The sequence below is a fragment of the Triticum aestivum genome, chromosome 3A (genome assembly GCF_018294505.1).
Source record: "Triticum aestivum cultivar Chinese Spring chromosome 3A, IWGSC CS RefSeq v2.1, whole genome shotgun sequence".
Lineage (NCBI taxonomy): Eukaryota > Viridiplantae > Streptophyta > Magnoliopsida > Poales > Poaceae > Triticum > Triticum aestivum.
The window spans coordinates 109,579,010-109,596,635 of NC_057800.1; the positions used below are offsets into that span (position 1 = coordinate 109,579,010).

A 17,626-nucleotide genomic window follows, 5' to 3' on the forward strand; every position below is an offset into this window, starting at 1 on the left:
AACTCATGGACAAAATTACAAATAGTAAAAGACCTACTAGACTCTATTATTTCATCTATTATCGCACCATAGCTTGCCAAACACTGTTGCTTGATGTCGTCCACCACCACCTTGCAATCAGAAGCAACATGTATTTTTTGTTCATGAAAATCTTGAGCTAGAGCCAGAGCCTCTCGAACTGCCATCGCCTCCAGTGTCGCGGGATCACCAATTCCGCTGAAACCGATTGCCGAGGCCCCCCAAAAGAGACTGTTCTGATCTCGGCAAACTGCAGCTACAACACCCCTTCCCTGATTACCTCTTTTCGCCGCATCAACATTAATTTTTGCTAGACTCGCCGGAGGGCGAAGCCACTGTGTTGGCCTAGAAGTAGGTTGGACAGTTGCCGCCCTTCCCGATTGTCGGTGTCAAAACCGGCGGATCTCGGGTACGGGGTCCCGAACTGTGCGTCTAAGGCGGATGGTAACAGGAGGCAGGGGACACGATGTTTTACCCAGGTTCGGGCCCTCTTGATAGAGGTAAAACCCTACGTCCTGCTTGATTAATATTGATGATATGGGTAGTACAAGAGTAGATCTACCACGAGAGCGGAGAGGCTAAACCCTAGAAGCTAGCCTATGGTATGATTGTATCTATCTGATCTATCGACTAGCCTGGCCTCGGTTTATATAATGCACCAAAGGCCTAGGATAACAAGAGTCCTAGCCGAATACGCCGATGGGGAGGAGTCCTTGTCTTGATCACCGAGTCTTATAGAATCTTCCATGTATGCGGCAGCTGTCCGAACTGGCCCATGAGTATACGGCCATGGGGGTCCTCGGCCCAATCTAACAGATCGGGAGATGACGTGGTGAGTACCTCCTAGTCCAGGACACCGTCAGTAGCCACCTGAACCGGTCTTCAAGTTAGGGACGCTCTTCGATTCTTCCGAACTATTCTTCATCTTCGGTCGTCGGTCTTGAAAACTGGTTCAACAAATCTTCTCATCTTCGATCTTTAGGATCGCCGAAATGCATTCAACGAGTTTATACGTCGGGTATCCGAGGAGCCCCTGTCAGTTTCCGGCCTTTATCAATGCCTTGTTATTTTTATGCCACACCTCAGGTTTGAAATTGTTCCCGGGCGGCAGCGTCCTCTTGCGTCCGAGCTCCAACGCCGGACTGCATTCGAGGTATCTTTTGCAGCCAAGCACCAACACCGGACCGCTTCCGAGCTCTAACGCCGGAATGTATCCGAGCTCCAACGCCGGACTATGTATCCAAGCTCCAACGCCGGACTGTATCCGAGCTCCAACGCTGGACTGTATCCGAGGTGTTGTAAATCACCTTGGTTCAAAGAAGTTTGAAGGAGTTTAGCCGAGCTTAATGCCGGAAATGCCCTCTATGGAGCCAGCCACTAGCGCCCGAGCTTTATGCCGGACTGCTTCCAAGGTGGTGCACCACCCCGAATGTGGGCCGATTTTTGTCAATATTTTTGATTGGTGCAATTTATTCTCTGCCGAGATATATAGCCAGTAGCCCTCAAGGTGTGTATCGGTTTAAAACCCGAGATGCACCTGAAGGATGACGTAAGACCGCTAATCCCAGTAGCCGCTGAGACTCAGGTTGATTTGTAAAATCGGCCTGAGGATCAAGTCCTAGCTCGGCAGGATACTTCGGGACACAAAAAGCGGCGTGCTCAGTCCTCGAGACTCAGGTTGGGTGCGGCCGACCAACCTGAGGATCAAAATCTCCTCGGAAATTGTATTGCACTTAAAATTTTCTGCATTGGATAGGCAATACAGTAGCCCCCGAGACACTGGTCGGGTGGCAACACCAGATCAGGGGATCGATGTGCCCCTTTAATATTTGTAAATAATAAGCCCGAAGCTCAGTAGCCCCCGAGCCTTAATGCGGGCACGGGTGACCGAATTAAGGATCAATATCCATAGTAAAATCACAAATTATGTGTAATGACTCTATGTATCCAAGTACTTTATGTCATTAATGCTCGGATCCGCATTGTACAAAACTTTGTTGACCGACCATCGGCTTCCACCTCCTCGGCCAGTAGCCGAGGAGTGTTTGTCCTACTTTATAAAGCCTTTATGAGGGCAATGATTTACGACAAACAAGGCAATTTGGCCATACGGTTTTATAAACAAAGGTACGCAGAGAGATGTGTTATATTACTGTTTAACATAAGAAATGTCTTCCAAAGAAAATAGTCCCGCTATCGGTTCCTTTCTTTGGGTTGTCATGCTAAGCATGATCATGAAACCTCAGCTCTAATGTAAGAGCAAAATATTGAGGATTTAGTTTGGGAGGCTAGTTACTAGCCCCAGGTAGTGTTCGGCGACAGTTGAGGTCAAGCCGTAAACACTTCGGCCATTGTTCTGAATGGCTCGTCATTTAACACAATCATCGGATCCCTGACCAGTTTACGCTTATTGTGACAGTCAGTTTTTGGCTTTCTCCACTGAGGTGCTTAACCATGTAAGCTGGAAGCACAATCGCAGTGGTTCTCCCTTTGCACGCCTAGCCGAACAAAGCGGAACGTAGGAAGCAAGTGCAGGAGCCGGGCAACCCAACTATTGACCGAAGACACAATTCGAAACCGATGCATATATAGCAATATCCGAGAATGTTTTTGCCGAATCTCTAAAGGTGTCCGGCGTTGCACTGCAAGACTTGTGCTGAAAAGACACGGATAGTTTAAAAGTGCCAAAAGCTTGGAAAACCAAAAAACGTCAGTAAAAACATGACATTCGAACAAAATCAAGTGTTCGGTGCCAATCCGAAAATTGGTCTTAGAAAAAAAGAGTGCTTCTGTCGTGCTTTAACATGACACATCCTATCTCAAGACTCCAAGCGGGTCAGCCTACGGCTTCAACCTCCTATCCCGAAGGCGGAGTACTTCTCATTAGGCCAGTTTAGCAAACTAAACTCTAGCGGCTTTGAGAGAGAAATTAGGCTCCCCGGCTAGTGACCACACACTCGTGTCGAAAAAAGAGTGATGAATAATAATAGTAATAAAAACTTTGCAACAATTACGAAGAAGAACACTTATTATAAAACGACTCATATAAATTTAAGAGCCCCCAAGTGACTTGGGTAAAAGAATTTTATGTATAATGATTGTATGTACCGAAGTATTTATATCATATCTTTGTTCAACCAAACTTTAAACGCGTCTTAACCGACCGTCGGCTTCTCCCTCTTCGGTCAGGGACCGAAAAGTGTTATGTACTCCACCTGTCGAGAATATCGACAGTGTTTTCGATAACCAGACAACCGGGCCATAAGGCTGTAACAGACAAAGCGCGCTCAGGGAACTTATGCTATATTACAGACGAAGTGTAAGAAGCATCTTCGAAGAAAATAGTACCCCCACCGATACCTTTCTTCGGTGCTCGTTATTGCTATGAGACTTGTGCAATAGATTTTTTGTACTCATGAGTTCCGTTGTGTGCCGACCATGATTGAAAACAATAAGAGCGCTAGCTTTCGGCTTCACCTAGTCTGAGGTCAGAGCTCGGAGGACCCGGTCGTGACAATCGCAGAGGTGCTCCCTTTACTCCCTAGCCGAACAATCGGGAACGTAGGGATAAGCACAAGAGCCAGGCAACCCAGCTTGCAAATCGCTTAAGTCAATATGGTGCATATTGTGGCGTAATACACGAACAAAAAACGAAGCCGTACAAGTATACTCATATGCAAGAGGAAAAACTTCATAAAGGAAGCCCCCAAATAAACGGGGTATTTGAATTTGTGCGTCACAAACAAAGTTTGGACAAGGAAATTTTTTACAAGCAACTTTTTTCCAAAAAAGTATAATGCTTGGCCGAACCGAACACAAGTTAATTTTTTTAAAAGTTTGAGCATGAAGGCAACTTAGCTGGTTAATGTGTTCGGTATTGATGACGCCGCCCGAGCTTGATGCGGGAAAGGTTCCATCTCCCAAGCCGGTCCCGAGGTGGCGGAGCAAAGAGCTCGGCACTCCAAAGTGGTGACATAGCACGGTAAATGCAGGCCGGCAGAGTGATGCCGAAGTCCTCGGCATGGGGTAATGAAGTGTTGACGAACCCCCCCGTCCAGCCGAGGTGACGTGGTATGTAAGTATGTCGAGTTGATGATACTGCCCAACCCGGATCATTTTCCTGTGCATAAAAAATAGTGCAAACCGGAGATAATAGTAGTAATAATAATAATAATTAAAAAAATCGTTGCATAATGAATAATTTATGCAAAGTGAGTAATAAAAGAAATATGGCCTGACGCCAAAGTCGATGTCGATGCAGGGCATCGGCGTGATGCGGTAAAGGTGTGGCAAAACCTGAATTCACAGGTCGGTCCGAGTTCTGGATGCGGCGTTCGCCGGACTATATACGGAAACTGACCGAACCACCATGCGGCCGTTGTTAATGCGGCCACCATTTGAGAGACCCGCGTTCATATGATGGACAAACCAGAGTAATAATTCCTTGGAAAAAATGAACCCAAACAAGCAAAAATACTAGGATTAATAGCACCTGGTTTATTTGTTGTAGTAATCTGAAGAAAGATGATTCCTAAAATTGGGACTCAATCCGCACACCCATTGCCTGATGGGCAATAAAGCGACGGTATGGCGATGCTGGCAAAGGTTGGCTCCCCGAGGCAAAGCCCTCAGTCTAACTAACGTGACGGAGCTGGTTGGCTAGTGACGCCAAAGTCTCCGGAGTAGCTTGATGAAGAGATGGCGAAGCCCCCGGTCCAGCCGAGATGTCGAAGCCTCGATGTCAGCCGATGAGTCGAAGTAGGTCGGCGTGATGGACACCAGCTTGAAGAAGCAATAGTGCGGCCCTGCCGACGTAGGTCATGACGTGGTCGATGCCGACTTGATGAAGTGACCGTGCGGCGATGCCGGTATGCCCGCTCCGTGTAATCCGTGGGGCGGCGATGTTGGTGATGATTTATACTTCGCGATGCCGGACTCTTGTTCGGTTTGCCGAGATGATGATCCGAAGAAGTTGAACTCGGCTCAACAAAGTGACGACGTGTCTAACGCATGTCGGCAGCCTTGGAGCAATATCGCCGGACTGGTTTGACACCAACATGATGATGAAGGCGACCTCAGGGGAGGCTTAAAAATTTACGGGCACGTGTTTAAAAACAACGCACAATACCCTAGAAGAGAATTACTCTAAAAAGGTTGTCCAATGTCACGTTCATAAAGAAACATGAATTCGGGTCGGATCCGTATTCGTGCAGAAAACGGATCCGAAAATTGATCCACTCATCGGAAGGTTCCCGGAGTTTGAACCGTCGGATCGAGCTGAAATTTGGAGGGGTGGTAGATATGGGAATTCCACAGTAGATGAACGGTTGAATCTTCCAAAGGACCTTCGAGCTAGGCTCTGGAGACCACGCCCTAAACTCGTCCAGATTCCCGTTCAGATTTGACAGGGCTCCGGTATATTATAGATTGTCGGAGATTCCTCCATCGGAACTCGACGAAATTTTGCATGGCTGTTGTAGACTCAATTCCGCACAATTCCACCAAAGGGATTGTCAAAGCGATCCTCTAAGAGGTGGTGGCAGCGGATACAAGTTTGCTGTTCGGAAAAACAGCACGGTCGCCAGAGGGCAATATTGACGTTGAGCCCCCGAGCTCCATGGATGATTCCTCCATGATCTTGATAGAGATCGGAGTTGATGTTGATGAAGGCCCTCGTCCGAACATGACGATCGGGGATGGAGCATGGTCCTCGGTCGAGCCAAGGTGACCAGTCGAGCCGGCGACGAAGATGCCGGCATCGCAGTTGACCTGCAGACGAGCCATCGATCCTTTTACTGATCACACAGCGGAACTCTCAATGAAAGCACCAATGTCGGTGTCAAAACCGGCGGATCTCGGGTAGGGGGTCCCGAACTGTGCGTCTAAGGCGGATGATAACAGGAGGCAGGGGACACGATGTTTTACCCAGGTTCGGGCCCTCTTGATGGAGGTAAAACCCTACATCCTGCTTGATTAATATTGATGATATGTGTAGTACAAGAGTAGATTTACCACGAGATCGGAGAGGCTAAACCCTAGAAGTTAGCCTATGGTATGATTGTATCTATCTGATCTATCGACTAGCCTGGCCTCGGTTTATATAATGCACCAGAGGCCTAGTATAATAAGAGTCCTAGACGAATACACGGTGGGGAGGAGTCCTTGTCTTGATCACCAAGTCTTATAGAATCTTTCATGTATGCAGCAGCTGTCCGAACTGGCCCATGAGTATACGGCCATGGGGGTCCTCGGCCCGATCTAACAGACCGGGAGATGACGTGGTGAGTACCCCCTAGTCCAGGACACCGTCACCGATGTTTCAACATTCTTGAGATCATTTAGGCACGAGACAATGAACTGATGAGTAGACGTTGGGCTAGTGAATATATCTTCGTAGATCGCCTTTCTCCTTGCTCGCCACACGGCCCAAAGTGATATGATTAGCTTCACAAAAGCTGCGTGATCACAAAAGCTACGAGACAATGAATTGATGAGTAGACATTGGGCTAGTGAAGCTTCTAGATGGTTTTTCTTTTTCTGTGTTCTTACTCGGTTTTGTCCTTTGTTCTTCTTTTTTTGTTCAATTTTCTTATTAGTTTTTGAGTTTTCTTCAAAAATACTTCAAATATGTGAACATTTTAAAATTTTAAGAATATTTGTTTACATTCGTGTTTACTTTTTACAAAAATGAACATTCTTCACAATTGGTGGATATTTTTAAAATTCATGGAGATTTTTATATTTATGAATATTTTTTAAAATTCGTAAATTATATTTCAAGTTTCTGAACAAATTTTTATAAAATTCAAGTACATGTTGAAACTTCACAAACTTTTTCAATTCATGAAAATTTTTAAGTCACAAACATTTTGAAAATTCATGAACATTTCAAATCTATTACTCCCTCTAATCCATATTAAATAGAGACAGTTTTTGTAACTGGCAGGTGTAGTGTTTTTCTTTCACAAAAGTGAACTAGAAAAAACACGAGCGAGTGTACCAAACGGATAGAGTGACTACTATTCAGCTACGACTCGCTTAGCGGCATGGGAGCGCTCCTGCTCTAATTCGTCCCTCGTGCCGAATAGGACTTCCCCTGTGGGAGCAACTAAAGAAGGAGTGCTCCTTCGGGGAGCAACTAGTTAACGAGCGCTCCTTCGGGAGCCTCGCAATGATCAGCGCTACTTGGCGCGCTCTCAGTCATTCGCTATGTGTCGCGCTTTTTTCGGTTTTTTTTCTTTTTTTTCTACGCGTTTTCGGCCTTTTAAACGGTTTTTTTGGTTTTTTTTGATGTTTTGGTTTTCTCCCAGTCTTTCTTAGCTTTTCGATAAAAAAAATTCAATTTTTTTCTTTTTGCGCGAAAAAACGCATTTTTTTCCTTTTGCGAAAGTCACGTTTTTTCTTCCGCGAGAGGCACGGTTATGCTTTAGCGAGAGTCACGACCGTGCCTTTCGGAAACGAAAAAAAACACGTTTTTTGTTTTTTTCTTTCGCGAGTCATGGTTTTGCTTCCACGAGAGGCATGGTTGTGCTTTCGCGAGAGTCACAGCCGTGCCTCTCGGAAAGGGAAAAACAAAACACGTTTTTATGTTTTTTTTGTGAGAGTCACGGTTTTGCTTCCGCGAGAGGCACGGTTGTGCTCATGCGAAAGTCACGGCCGTGCCTCACGGAAAGGGAAAAATACGTGTTTTCTGTTTTTTTTCTTTCGCGAGAGGCACGGTTGTGCTTTCGCGAGAGTCACGGCCGTGCCTCTCAGAAACGAAAAAAACGTGTTTTCTGTTTTTTTTTCCTTCCACGAGAGTCACGGTTTTGCTTCAACGAGAGGCATGGTTGTGATTTTGCGAGAGGCACAGGCGTGCCTTTTTCGAAAAGAGAAAAAACCGTGCTTCCGGTTTGGTTTTTTCGTCCGGTTTTTTCGTAAAAAAAGTTCGTCAAAACCTATCAACATGGGATCTAGTTTTGAAGATCTCGACGCGAGGAATCCAATGGTGAAAACGGTTCAAGATTTGGACGCACGGTTTAAGAGATAAAACGTTTTGAATAAATGGATCTACGAAAAAGGGAAAACTCCCAGGTTGCGACAAGTGGCGCGCTGCATGTGCGCCACTTGTCGCGACCGAGGAAAATGGAGTGTTCTTTACAACGAGTACTCCTTAATTAGTGATTTCGTGCTTCTTCGGAAGCCTTCCCAAGGGTTATTTGGGGCGGGCTGAGAGCGCGCTAAGTGTCGCACTTTTAGTGCTTCCTTTGAATTTTGTTTTGTTATTGTTTTGCACTTGTTTTCCGGCTTTTTAAATATTTTTTTGGTTTTTCATCGGTCTTTCTTAACTTTTGAACAATTTTTTTGAAAAAATATGCTTTTTTTTGCTTTTTCGTGAGGCATGGATTTACTTCCACGAGAGGTAGGGTTGCACCTCTCGAAAACGGAAAAATTATGTCTTTTTTCTTCCGCGAGAGGCACGACGATGCCTCTGAGAGACGAAAAAAATAAGTTTTTTCCTTTCAGAGAGGCACGGTTTTACTTCCGCGAGAGGTATGGGTGCCTCTCAGAAACATAAAAGAAAACGCGTTTTCATTTTCTTTTCCTTCCACGAGAGGCACGGCCGTGACTCTCAAAAAAGAAAAGTGTTTTTTTTCTTTCGCAAAAGATACAATTTTACTTTCGCGAGAGACACCGATTTGCTTCAGCGAGTGTGCCTCTCAGAAACGGTTTTCGAAAAGAAAAAATGCTTCTGGTGTGGTTTTTTCGTCCAGTTTTTTCATGAAAAATGTTCGTCAAAACCTATCAACATGGAATCTAGTTTTGAAGATCTCGGCGTGAGGAAACCAAGGGTGAAATCGGTTCAAATTTGGACCCCCGGTTTAAGAGATAATTTTTTGAAATAAAGGGATCGACGAAAAAAGGGAAAACTCCCAAGTTGCGACTTGTGCGCCACTTGTTGCAATCTGAAAGGTGGGAGTGACTGTTGCAAAGAGTGCTTCTTAGAGTATCTCTAGTAGACCCCGTATAATGCCGACCCGCATAATGCGTTTACAGTTCGAGAAAGATCTGTTTTGCGGGGCCAAATCATGTGCTGCAGAATAGACTCCGTATATGAAATCATGCGAACAATGGGACAAATTACTTGAGTGTATTGCCCTCCACTCCCCCTCCCTTGAGCCCGATTCGCTGTCCTGGCATCTCGAGCCAAGCGGCAGATTCTCGACTAGGTCCCTATACTAGGCGATTGTCCCCACTCCTGGCCCGGTGGAACTATTGGTGCTTAGGGAGATCAAAATCCCCTTGAAAATCCACATATTTCTCTGGCAACGGGTCCGAGGCCGACTCCCTTCGGGCATAGAGGTCTGAAAACGTAATGGCCCTGGCGACGGCCTCTGCCCCATTTGTACGATACCGGAAGACTACAACCACATCTTCTTCCGGTGCCCAGCAGTGCAGTTCCTATGGAGCTGCTTCCGGGAGGTGGTTGGTGGAAATTGGTGCCACGACAACCTCCCGGACTTGTTTGGGGAGGTCCTTAGGCTCCCCGGCCCTAGTCGTCCCCACTTGGGTGGCTTTGGGTACCTTGGCATGGACCCTCTGGTGTGCCCGCAATAAACTAGTCATCGAACGCGTGATTCCGTGCCGTGTGACTGATGCAATTTATAAAAGGTGTGGCTTCTTACACCTCTGAAGACCGCTTAGCAAGCAGCGCGACCGAGACGTCACCGACAACATCATTGCGGGTCTTCGTTCCTCGCGTCGGCTTTTCCTCCACCACCGCCACCACCTCCCGAGTCGGATTAGCTTTTTTAGCTTCGTTTGGGGCTTGTCCTGCTGTGCCCCCAGCGTGACTTTATGACTTGATTGTACTTTCTACTATTGTGTTGGATGCTTGGCTCGTTGCTTTATAATATAAAGCGGGGGAAAATCCTTTTTCTCAAATATGAAACTGTATAATTAAAAAAAAACTTTCATGGGAGAAATTGCAACTACACCGATCATTCATAGTTCATCACAACATACTACATAGATCATACATACTACATATATACTACATTCTACTACTAGAGGGGGGGGTCCGGGCTCGCGGCGGCTACCAAAATGGACGAGCTCGCGGTGGCGAGGCCGACGCAGCGGAGGAGCTCAGTCGTTGGCCAGTCCTCCTCGTCGGAGCTGACGAGGTCAATGTACATCTTCTTCTGCTCCTCGCGGACGCGTCGCCACTCATCGTCCTTGTCCTTCGCGGTGAGGTTGGCCGCGACTGCCTGCTTGAAAACGAGCTCTTCGATCTCCTCATCATGGCGGTGGCACTCCTCCTCCTCTTCTTGCAAGCTCCATGCGGCAATCACGGCCGTGACCGCCTCGACATCGCCGCTGGCGTAATCTTCGGGACCGATGACGCCTCGGCGCGGGATCTCCTCCGCCCCCCGCTTGACGGTGATGAGCTCGCCCTCCTCCGGCTCCCTCTTCACGGGAAGAAGCGCCGCGCCGGAGGTGAGCCACGCGGAAGAGGAAGTGCCCGCGGCAAAGGAAGAGCCCGCGGCCGAGGAGGGCGTCCTCCCGTGTTGGCGGTCGTACTCGTCCATCTCGCAACGAAGGAGCCTTGCCGGCGGCTGGAGGCCTTGGTTGGTCCACTTCCTGGCCGTGCGCTTCCCCACGCCGTCCGCGCGGACACACCGCTCACGCTCGGGTTCGTCGCCCCCGCCGAAGCTGCAGCCGGAGCTCCACATACCGCCCCACATGGCGGCTGGAGGCGGAACTGGGCTCACCGGCAGCGAGAAATGCGACGGAGGGAGTGGGGAATCGCGGGGAAACGCGATGGCGGGGGAATAGGGTTTCGACCCGTATCTGTCCCGCAAACCCGTAGTTATACGGCTTTGGGGGTAAGATTTGCGGGCAGCAGTAAAAAAAATTACGGGCCGGACGAGTATACGGGCTCTGTTCTGGCCAGTAAATTGGGTCGAGCCTGTATACTCGCCGGAATTATGAGTTTCGCGCGTTATACAGGGTCTGCTTGAGATACTCTTAATTAGTGATTTTGCTTGCCTTTTCACAAACCTTTTATTCAGAAATAGGCATATTAATATATTTCAACATTTAAATAATTAGTTCAATATATTCGCAAAAAAATTAGTTCAATATTTTTTTAATGTTTCATGAGGCTGGGCTGGGCTTGGGTTTAGTGTTTCCAGGTTGGGCCTTTTGTGTTGCCCGGCCGAGTCCAGCGTGATCAGCCCTAGTCGGCATGATATTTCCTTTAAAAAAAAGTCGGCACGATATTTCAGGTTCTCTGTCCTTTCTTTCTTTTGCTAAAAAAAATCCCTGCTTCCTCTTTCACGGGTAGGTTTCCAACCGAAGAAATGAACGGTTTTCCCTCAAAGTAGAGCATCCGGAGAAGATTGGGGAATCCTGAAAAGGCGCCAGCGACCGACCGCCGACTGACTCGTAGCCATCTCGAAAGCTCCCGTCAGAGAAGACACGCGGTGCCGCCTTTCTCTTCGAGAGGCACCCACCAGCTTTCCACTCCCCATGGCCACAAAAGCAAAGCGCGCACTGGCCGTCCACGTCTCTCCGGCCTGCCCTCTCCATATAACGGCGCTGCCCGGCACACAGCAGATACGAAACACATGACCACACGCATAGCTGAGGATCCCAGACCACACGTCCCAAATTAAGCTCCGATGGACGAGGGGGGCAAGTATCAGCAGGGCTGGCTCGCCGTCGGTCTGCCGCCGGCGCCGGTGCTCGCCGTCACCGGCATCGTGACCTTCTTCCTCTACCTGTCGTGGCAGATGGACGAGTTCGAGGAGCAGCTGCGCCATCGCACCCAGGCAGGCTTCTGGGTGCTCATGGTGCTGGGGCTCCTCGCCCTGGGCTTGCTCGCGCAGCACGTGCTGTTCGACGGAGAGGGGAGGGTTGCCGTGCCGGCGGCATGGCGAGGCCAGCCCGAGGGCGGCTCCGGCACGTCGCCGTGGGGCGTCGCGGCCCTTGTGGCTCTGCTGCTGGTGCTAGTGTCTCACAGGTCCGATTTCCAGATATTCAAGTATATATAAATTAGAGTAGAAAGGTGTTTTTGCACGTCTGCATGATCAAGCAAAATAGCATAAATAAAAAAGAATTACTCCCTCCGTCCCCGGAAATTGCTTTTGGAGGCCGAGCTCATGGAGGCCTTCAAATGCAAAACTCAAAATTTATGAAAATTCATATATTTACATTTCAAAAAATTCTGAAAAAAATACAGAGATAGATGAAGGCAGAGTGCAAGTGCGTAAATTTCAGGACAAATACGCTGAAATGAGGGCTTTGCAAAAAAGACAAATCTCAGCCTTTTTAACATATAATACTATTCATCCCACATAACAGTCATTTGTCTATTTTGTGTAGGTCGCATTTTAACGTATTTCATCCTAAAATTTTACACACACGCCTCACATCCTTGTTTAGTTGTACAATTTTTTCAGAATAGCTTAAACCTGATTTTTTTTTGAAGTTGGCCTCCATGAAAGTCGAGAGCCAAAATGTCATTCTTCTCCATCCCCATAATATAAGATGTAAAATATTGGATCTAATACATTTCAAATATAATCGGTAGATAATTGGAGAGAGTTGTGATTGACGTTGTGTCCAACGAAAAAAAGTTTATAGTCTGGCTGAAAGCGAAAGATGAGCTAAAGGAGACGAGACAATTCCCATGTGGGATCTATTATTGGGGATCTATAGGGTATCTTTTTGGGGTACATCGGCTGGAGGAAAAAATATTTGGCTTGGTGGTTGGGCGCAGATCTTCATATGTTCCGTGTGCGATGATCAAGATGGAATGATGTGCCATCTACAATATTAACGATGGCGAGTCTTGACAGTAAGGCGCAGCGGGGTCTTAATGTTGGATACAGAAGGCAAACTTTTTTTGGCATCGTGATGGCGTCAACGGCAGAATAATCTAGCAAGATCAGTGTATTGATTGATCCTAAAGATGAGAGTGCGGAAGAAGGTGGCGATGGATTCTACAACATGCACATGCGGTGCACATTGAGAGTCTGCTAAACCGATTGGTGCCCCGGCTAGCTGGCGGGTGGCTTGGTGAGGCCATCGAATTTTTTGGTGTGCATGACGCTGTTGGGAAACGTAGCATGCAATTTCAAAAAAATTCCTACAATCACGCAAGATCTATCTAGGAGATGCATAGCAACGAGAGGAGAAGAGTGTGTCCACGTCCCTCGTAGACCAAAAATGAAAGCGTTTGACAACGCGGTTGATGTAGTCGAACTTCTTCTCGTTCCCACCGACCAAGCACCGAACGTACGGCACCTCCGAGTTCTGCACACCTTTAGCTCGATGACGTATCTCGAACTCTTGATCTAGCAAAGTGTCAAGGGAGGGTACTGTTAGCATGACAACATGGTGAGGGTGATGGTGAAGTGATCCGTGCAGGGCTTCGCCTAAGCACTACGTAAATATGACCGGAGACATAAACTGTGAAGGGGGCGCCGCACACGGCTAACAATCATTGTTGGCTGTTGTGTGTTCTAACGGTGCCCTCCTCATATATATATATATATATATATATATATATATATATATATATATATATATATATATATATATATATATAGATTGAAGGAGAGGAGAGGTAGCCAAGGGGGCGCCCCAAGTAGAAGGAATCTTACTTGGGCGCCTCCCAATTCGGCCTCCCCATTCCATATTCATACGAAGGGGGAAGGAAGGAGGAGGGAGGAGAGAAGGAAGAGGAAGGCCGAATTGCTCCCCTTCCTTTCTCTCTTCCCCTCTTTCATCCCCCCTTATTTCGGCCTACATGGGGCGCACCAGCCCCTTAGGGGCTGGTCTGTCCCCTTCTTCTCCCATTAGGCCCATGTAGTTGCCGGGGGATGCTCGGAACTCCTTTCGGTGACCCGATATGTATCCGGTACCCCCGAAACACTCCCGGCGTCCGAATATCATCGTCCAATATATGAATCTTTACTTATCGACCATTTCAAGACCTCGTCATGTCCGTGATCTCATCCGGGACTCCGAACAACATTCGGTCACCAAATCACATAACTCATATAATACAAAATCGTCATCGAACGTTAAGCGTGCAGACCCTACGGGTTCAAGAACTATGTAGACATGACCGAGACACCTCTCCGATCAATAACCAACAACGTAACCTGGATGCTCATATTGGTTCCCACATATTCTACGAAGATCTTTATCGGTCGTACCATAATGACAACATACGTTATTCCCTTTGTTATCGGTATGTTACTTCTCCGAGATTTGGTCATCGGTATCCACATACCTAGTTCAATATCATTACCAGCAAGTCTCTTTACTCGTTCCGTAAAACATCATCCTGTAACTAACTCATTAGTTACTTTGCTTGCAAGGCTTCTTATGATGTGCATTACTGAGAGGGCCCAGAGATACCTACTTGGAGTGACAAATCCTAATCTCGATCTATGCCAACCCAACAAACACCTTCGGAGATACCTATAGAGCATCTTTATAATCACCCAGTTACGTTGTGACGTTTGATAGCACACTAGGTATTTCTCCGGTATCCGGGAGTTGCATAATCTCATAATCGAAGGAATATGTATTTGACATGAAGAAAACAATAGCAATAAAACTGAATGATCAATATGCTAAGCTAACAGATGGGTCTTGTCCATCACATCATTATTCTAATGATGTGATCCCGTTCATCAAATGACAACACATGTCTATGGTTAGGAAACTTAGCCATCTTTTATTAACGAGCTAGTCTAGTAGAGGCTTACTAGGGACACAGTGTTTTATCTATGTATGCACACATGTATCAAGTTTCCGGTTAATACAATTCTAGCATGAATAATAAACATTTATCATAAATAAGGAAATATAAAATAACAACTTTATTATTGCCTCTAGGGCATATTTCCTTCAGACGCATGGTCAGGGCACATCATCAATCTTATAGGTAGGGCGACAATTTTGCGAGGGAGGTGATTTTGGATTGATCTATGTATTTATTTTGTAAGACCTTATTGAGTAATGCAATAAAAATGGTTGTGTGCATCGCTCGATGCAGAGGTCGGGGGTAATCCTTCTTTTCGAAAAAAGATAGTGTAGACATGCAAATTCTTCATGATATGAAAAATGTTTGCTTTGACTTTGGAATATTATGTGAAGCCTTATATCAGTTTTATGCATGTGTGATATGTATTACCAGATTGAGCTTGTTGTTGAATTTGGCAATTGGTGCATGACGAGGGTCAGAATGGTAAGAGGAACTCCTGTCTAGATGCAGAAAAAGCATAAGGCTGGAGATGAAGCTGAGTTCATGGACGAAAACAAGTGAAATGATGTCCATGTCGTGGTCTTATTTGAGCAAGGGGTAGTTATAATGCCAAATTTTGACACAGTCATGCTCAATACTGCTAAATTCTCCTCCCTCTCACAAGTAAATCAATATCAGAGCTCATAAGATCTTGGCGGTGAAGATAAGGATTTTTTTGGAGAAGTAAACTGGGGGAGAAGATGTATGTTTCAAAGAGAATGTCATTGGAGAAGGTGGTAAAAAAGTGATGAACTAGATCAGGTGTTTGATTCTGACAGTCGGAAAAGGTTGCATTTCTATTAGGAGGAAGGGGAAGATGAGATGGAGTCACAAGAATCTTTTAATACCAAGATAGAGAAGGCATGGGCTGGGGAAAGCTGGAGCAACTAATGGGTCCAATGTTGTAACTGCTAGAAGATAAGAGATTGCACTTGCTACGCTGAGGGCAACCTCTAAAAACAATATACCAAAAGCCAAGAGAAAGGAAGAATTGAGTAGGTGACCCTGATCAACAACGTGGTGCAAGACGACTATGTAAGGAGCCATGGTTGGAATCCATCACAGATGCAGGACCACTTGTTGATGAGGCATGTTGCCTAATTTGGTCTTCAAACTTCTTAATGTAAGGGTGATGTGATTCAGAGGCTTTTCTAACTCTGTTGTAGTTGTTAAGTAGGAGCAAAGTTTTAAATAGTTGGCTATGGCAAATAGCGGTAGAAGTGTTAGTGCGCTAAGTGGCATTAAATGGCTTGGCGTGATGCTCTTCCAAATGCTACATGGCCTATTTAAAACTGTGAGTAGGAGTGATGCTTGGATGAAGTTTCACCGTTTTAAGTTTCCTTGTTGCATGCAATGTTGTTTTTATGTTTGGATTTGAGTTTTATAAGAAAACCATCAATTTCTTAATAAAATCAACGAGGAAGCTCCTTGTTTCATTTTTTAGTAAATGGCATCAATACAAAAGTCTACAAATCATTACAGAAGTCACCCAGCAAAAGGAAGATTTTGGAAATGGATTCCTAGGTTTACAGATTCTATCCATAGAAAATGTTCTCGCTGCTATCACATTATAGAATTATAATATATTGCATGTTTCAGTTCTTTTACTACTTTTAGAAGCATATAAAAATGCATACCCCTTTTCTACATCCTATTTGTACACAAATTCATATGCAAGCTTGACAAACATTGTTACTTAGGTTTAGTCTCCTGATTACGCATGACATGAGCTTGAGAATTTGTAGGTATCACATCGAAGCTTTTAATTTTAGACAATGGCGTCTTGTGTTTGATTTCATTGTCTAGTCTCTAAATATTTTAAACTCCCACTAAATGGAGCATCATGATGCATTGAGGTACTTTCCACGTTCATGGCCCCACATGACAGGGAGCGGATTGATTGTGCAATGTGGCTGGTCCGATTCGCACGTGAACTTGGGGGCTCCTATGGTGATCCATGAACAAATCCTATAGAGTCTGTCTTTTTCCCATTGGTCTTAGGCCCCTCCCAATGCTTCACCTTGTAAGGGTGTTAAGGCTGCAACTGGGCAAAACATCTGATGTCGCATGTTCATTAGAGAGAGAGAGAGAGAGAGTAATATGGTGACCTTAGAAAGAAACGGTGCTAATCACATGTACCTAGGTAGGAACTCAATTCTAAATCTACACCTAATTAAACGAAGGGAGCTTAGCAACAAAATACTAAGCACACACTTAGCACCTCTTCCAAGCACTCATGCATTAGAAAAGGCCTTAGCAAGGTTCTAGAACCTTCCTTAGACTGTGTTTTTGCTTTTCCTTATTTTAATTCGTCTATATTTTGAATTTGTGCACATTTTATGAAATCTTAAAAAATTGAATTCCAAGAAAAAAAATCAAACTCGTGAACATTTTCTTAAATTCGGAAACACTTGCTCAAATCTGAGAACATTTTTCAAATTGAAAGAACTTCTTTTGAAATTCACAAAAAAAAAAATCTAAAATCATGAACTTTTTTTTAATAGTTCATGAACATTTGGGAAATTTTGAACTTTCTAAAAAAAGAGGTAATTGCATCGGTGGTGTCTGAACTTGCCATGGATGTTCAGTTTAGTGCCTGAACTTGAAAAATATGCCGAATTAGTCCTAAAACTTGGCACGTGCCTGCAAATACGGTGTTAATCGATTATGTACTCCCTCCGTCCTAAAATTCTTGTCTTAGATTTGTCTAGATATGGATGTATCAAGTCATTTTGGAACGGAGGGAGTAGCTGTATAGTGTGTTGACATGGCATCGTATTTGTGTGACGTGGCATGGCGTCCACT

The 17,626-nt window shown here is 45.6% G+C and overlaps 1 protein-coding gene across 1 annotated transcript; it reads left to right on the forward strand.

Annotated features, from left to right (window-relative positions):
* The first annotated feature begins 11,555 nt into the window (after positions 1-11,555).
* Positions 11,556-16,156, forward strand: LOC123060565 (uncharacterized). The gene is made up of 2 exons (XM_044483331.1): positions 11,556-12,022; positions 15,215-16,156. The coding sequence occupies exons 1-2, from the start codon at positions 11,682-11,684 to the stop codon at positions 15,249-15,251; spliced, it is 378 nt and encodes a 125-aa protein (XP_044339266.1). The 5' UTR covers positions 11,556-11,681; the 3' UTR covers positions 15,252-16,156.
* Positions 16,157-17,626: the final 1,470 nt, after the last annotated feature.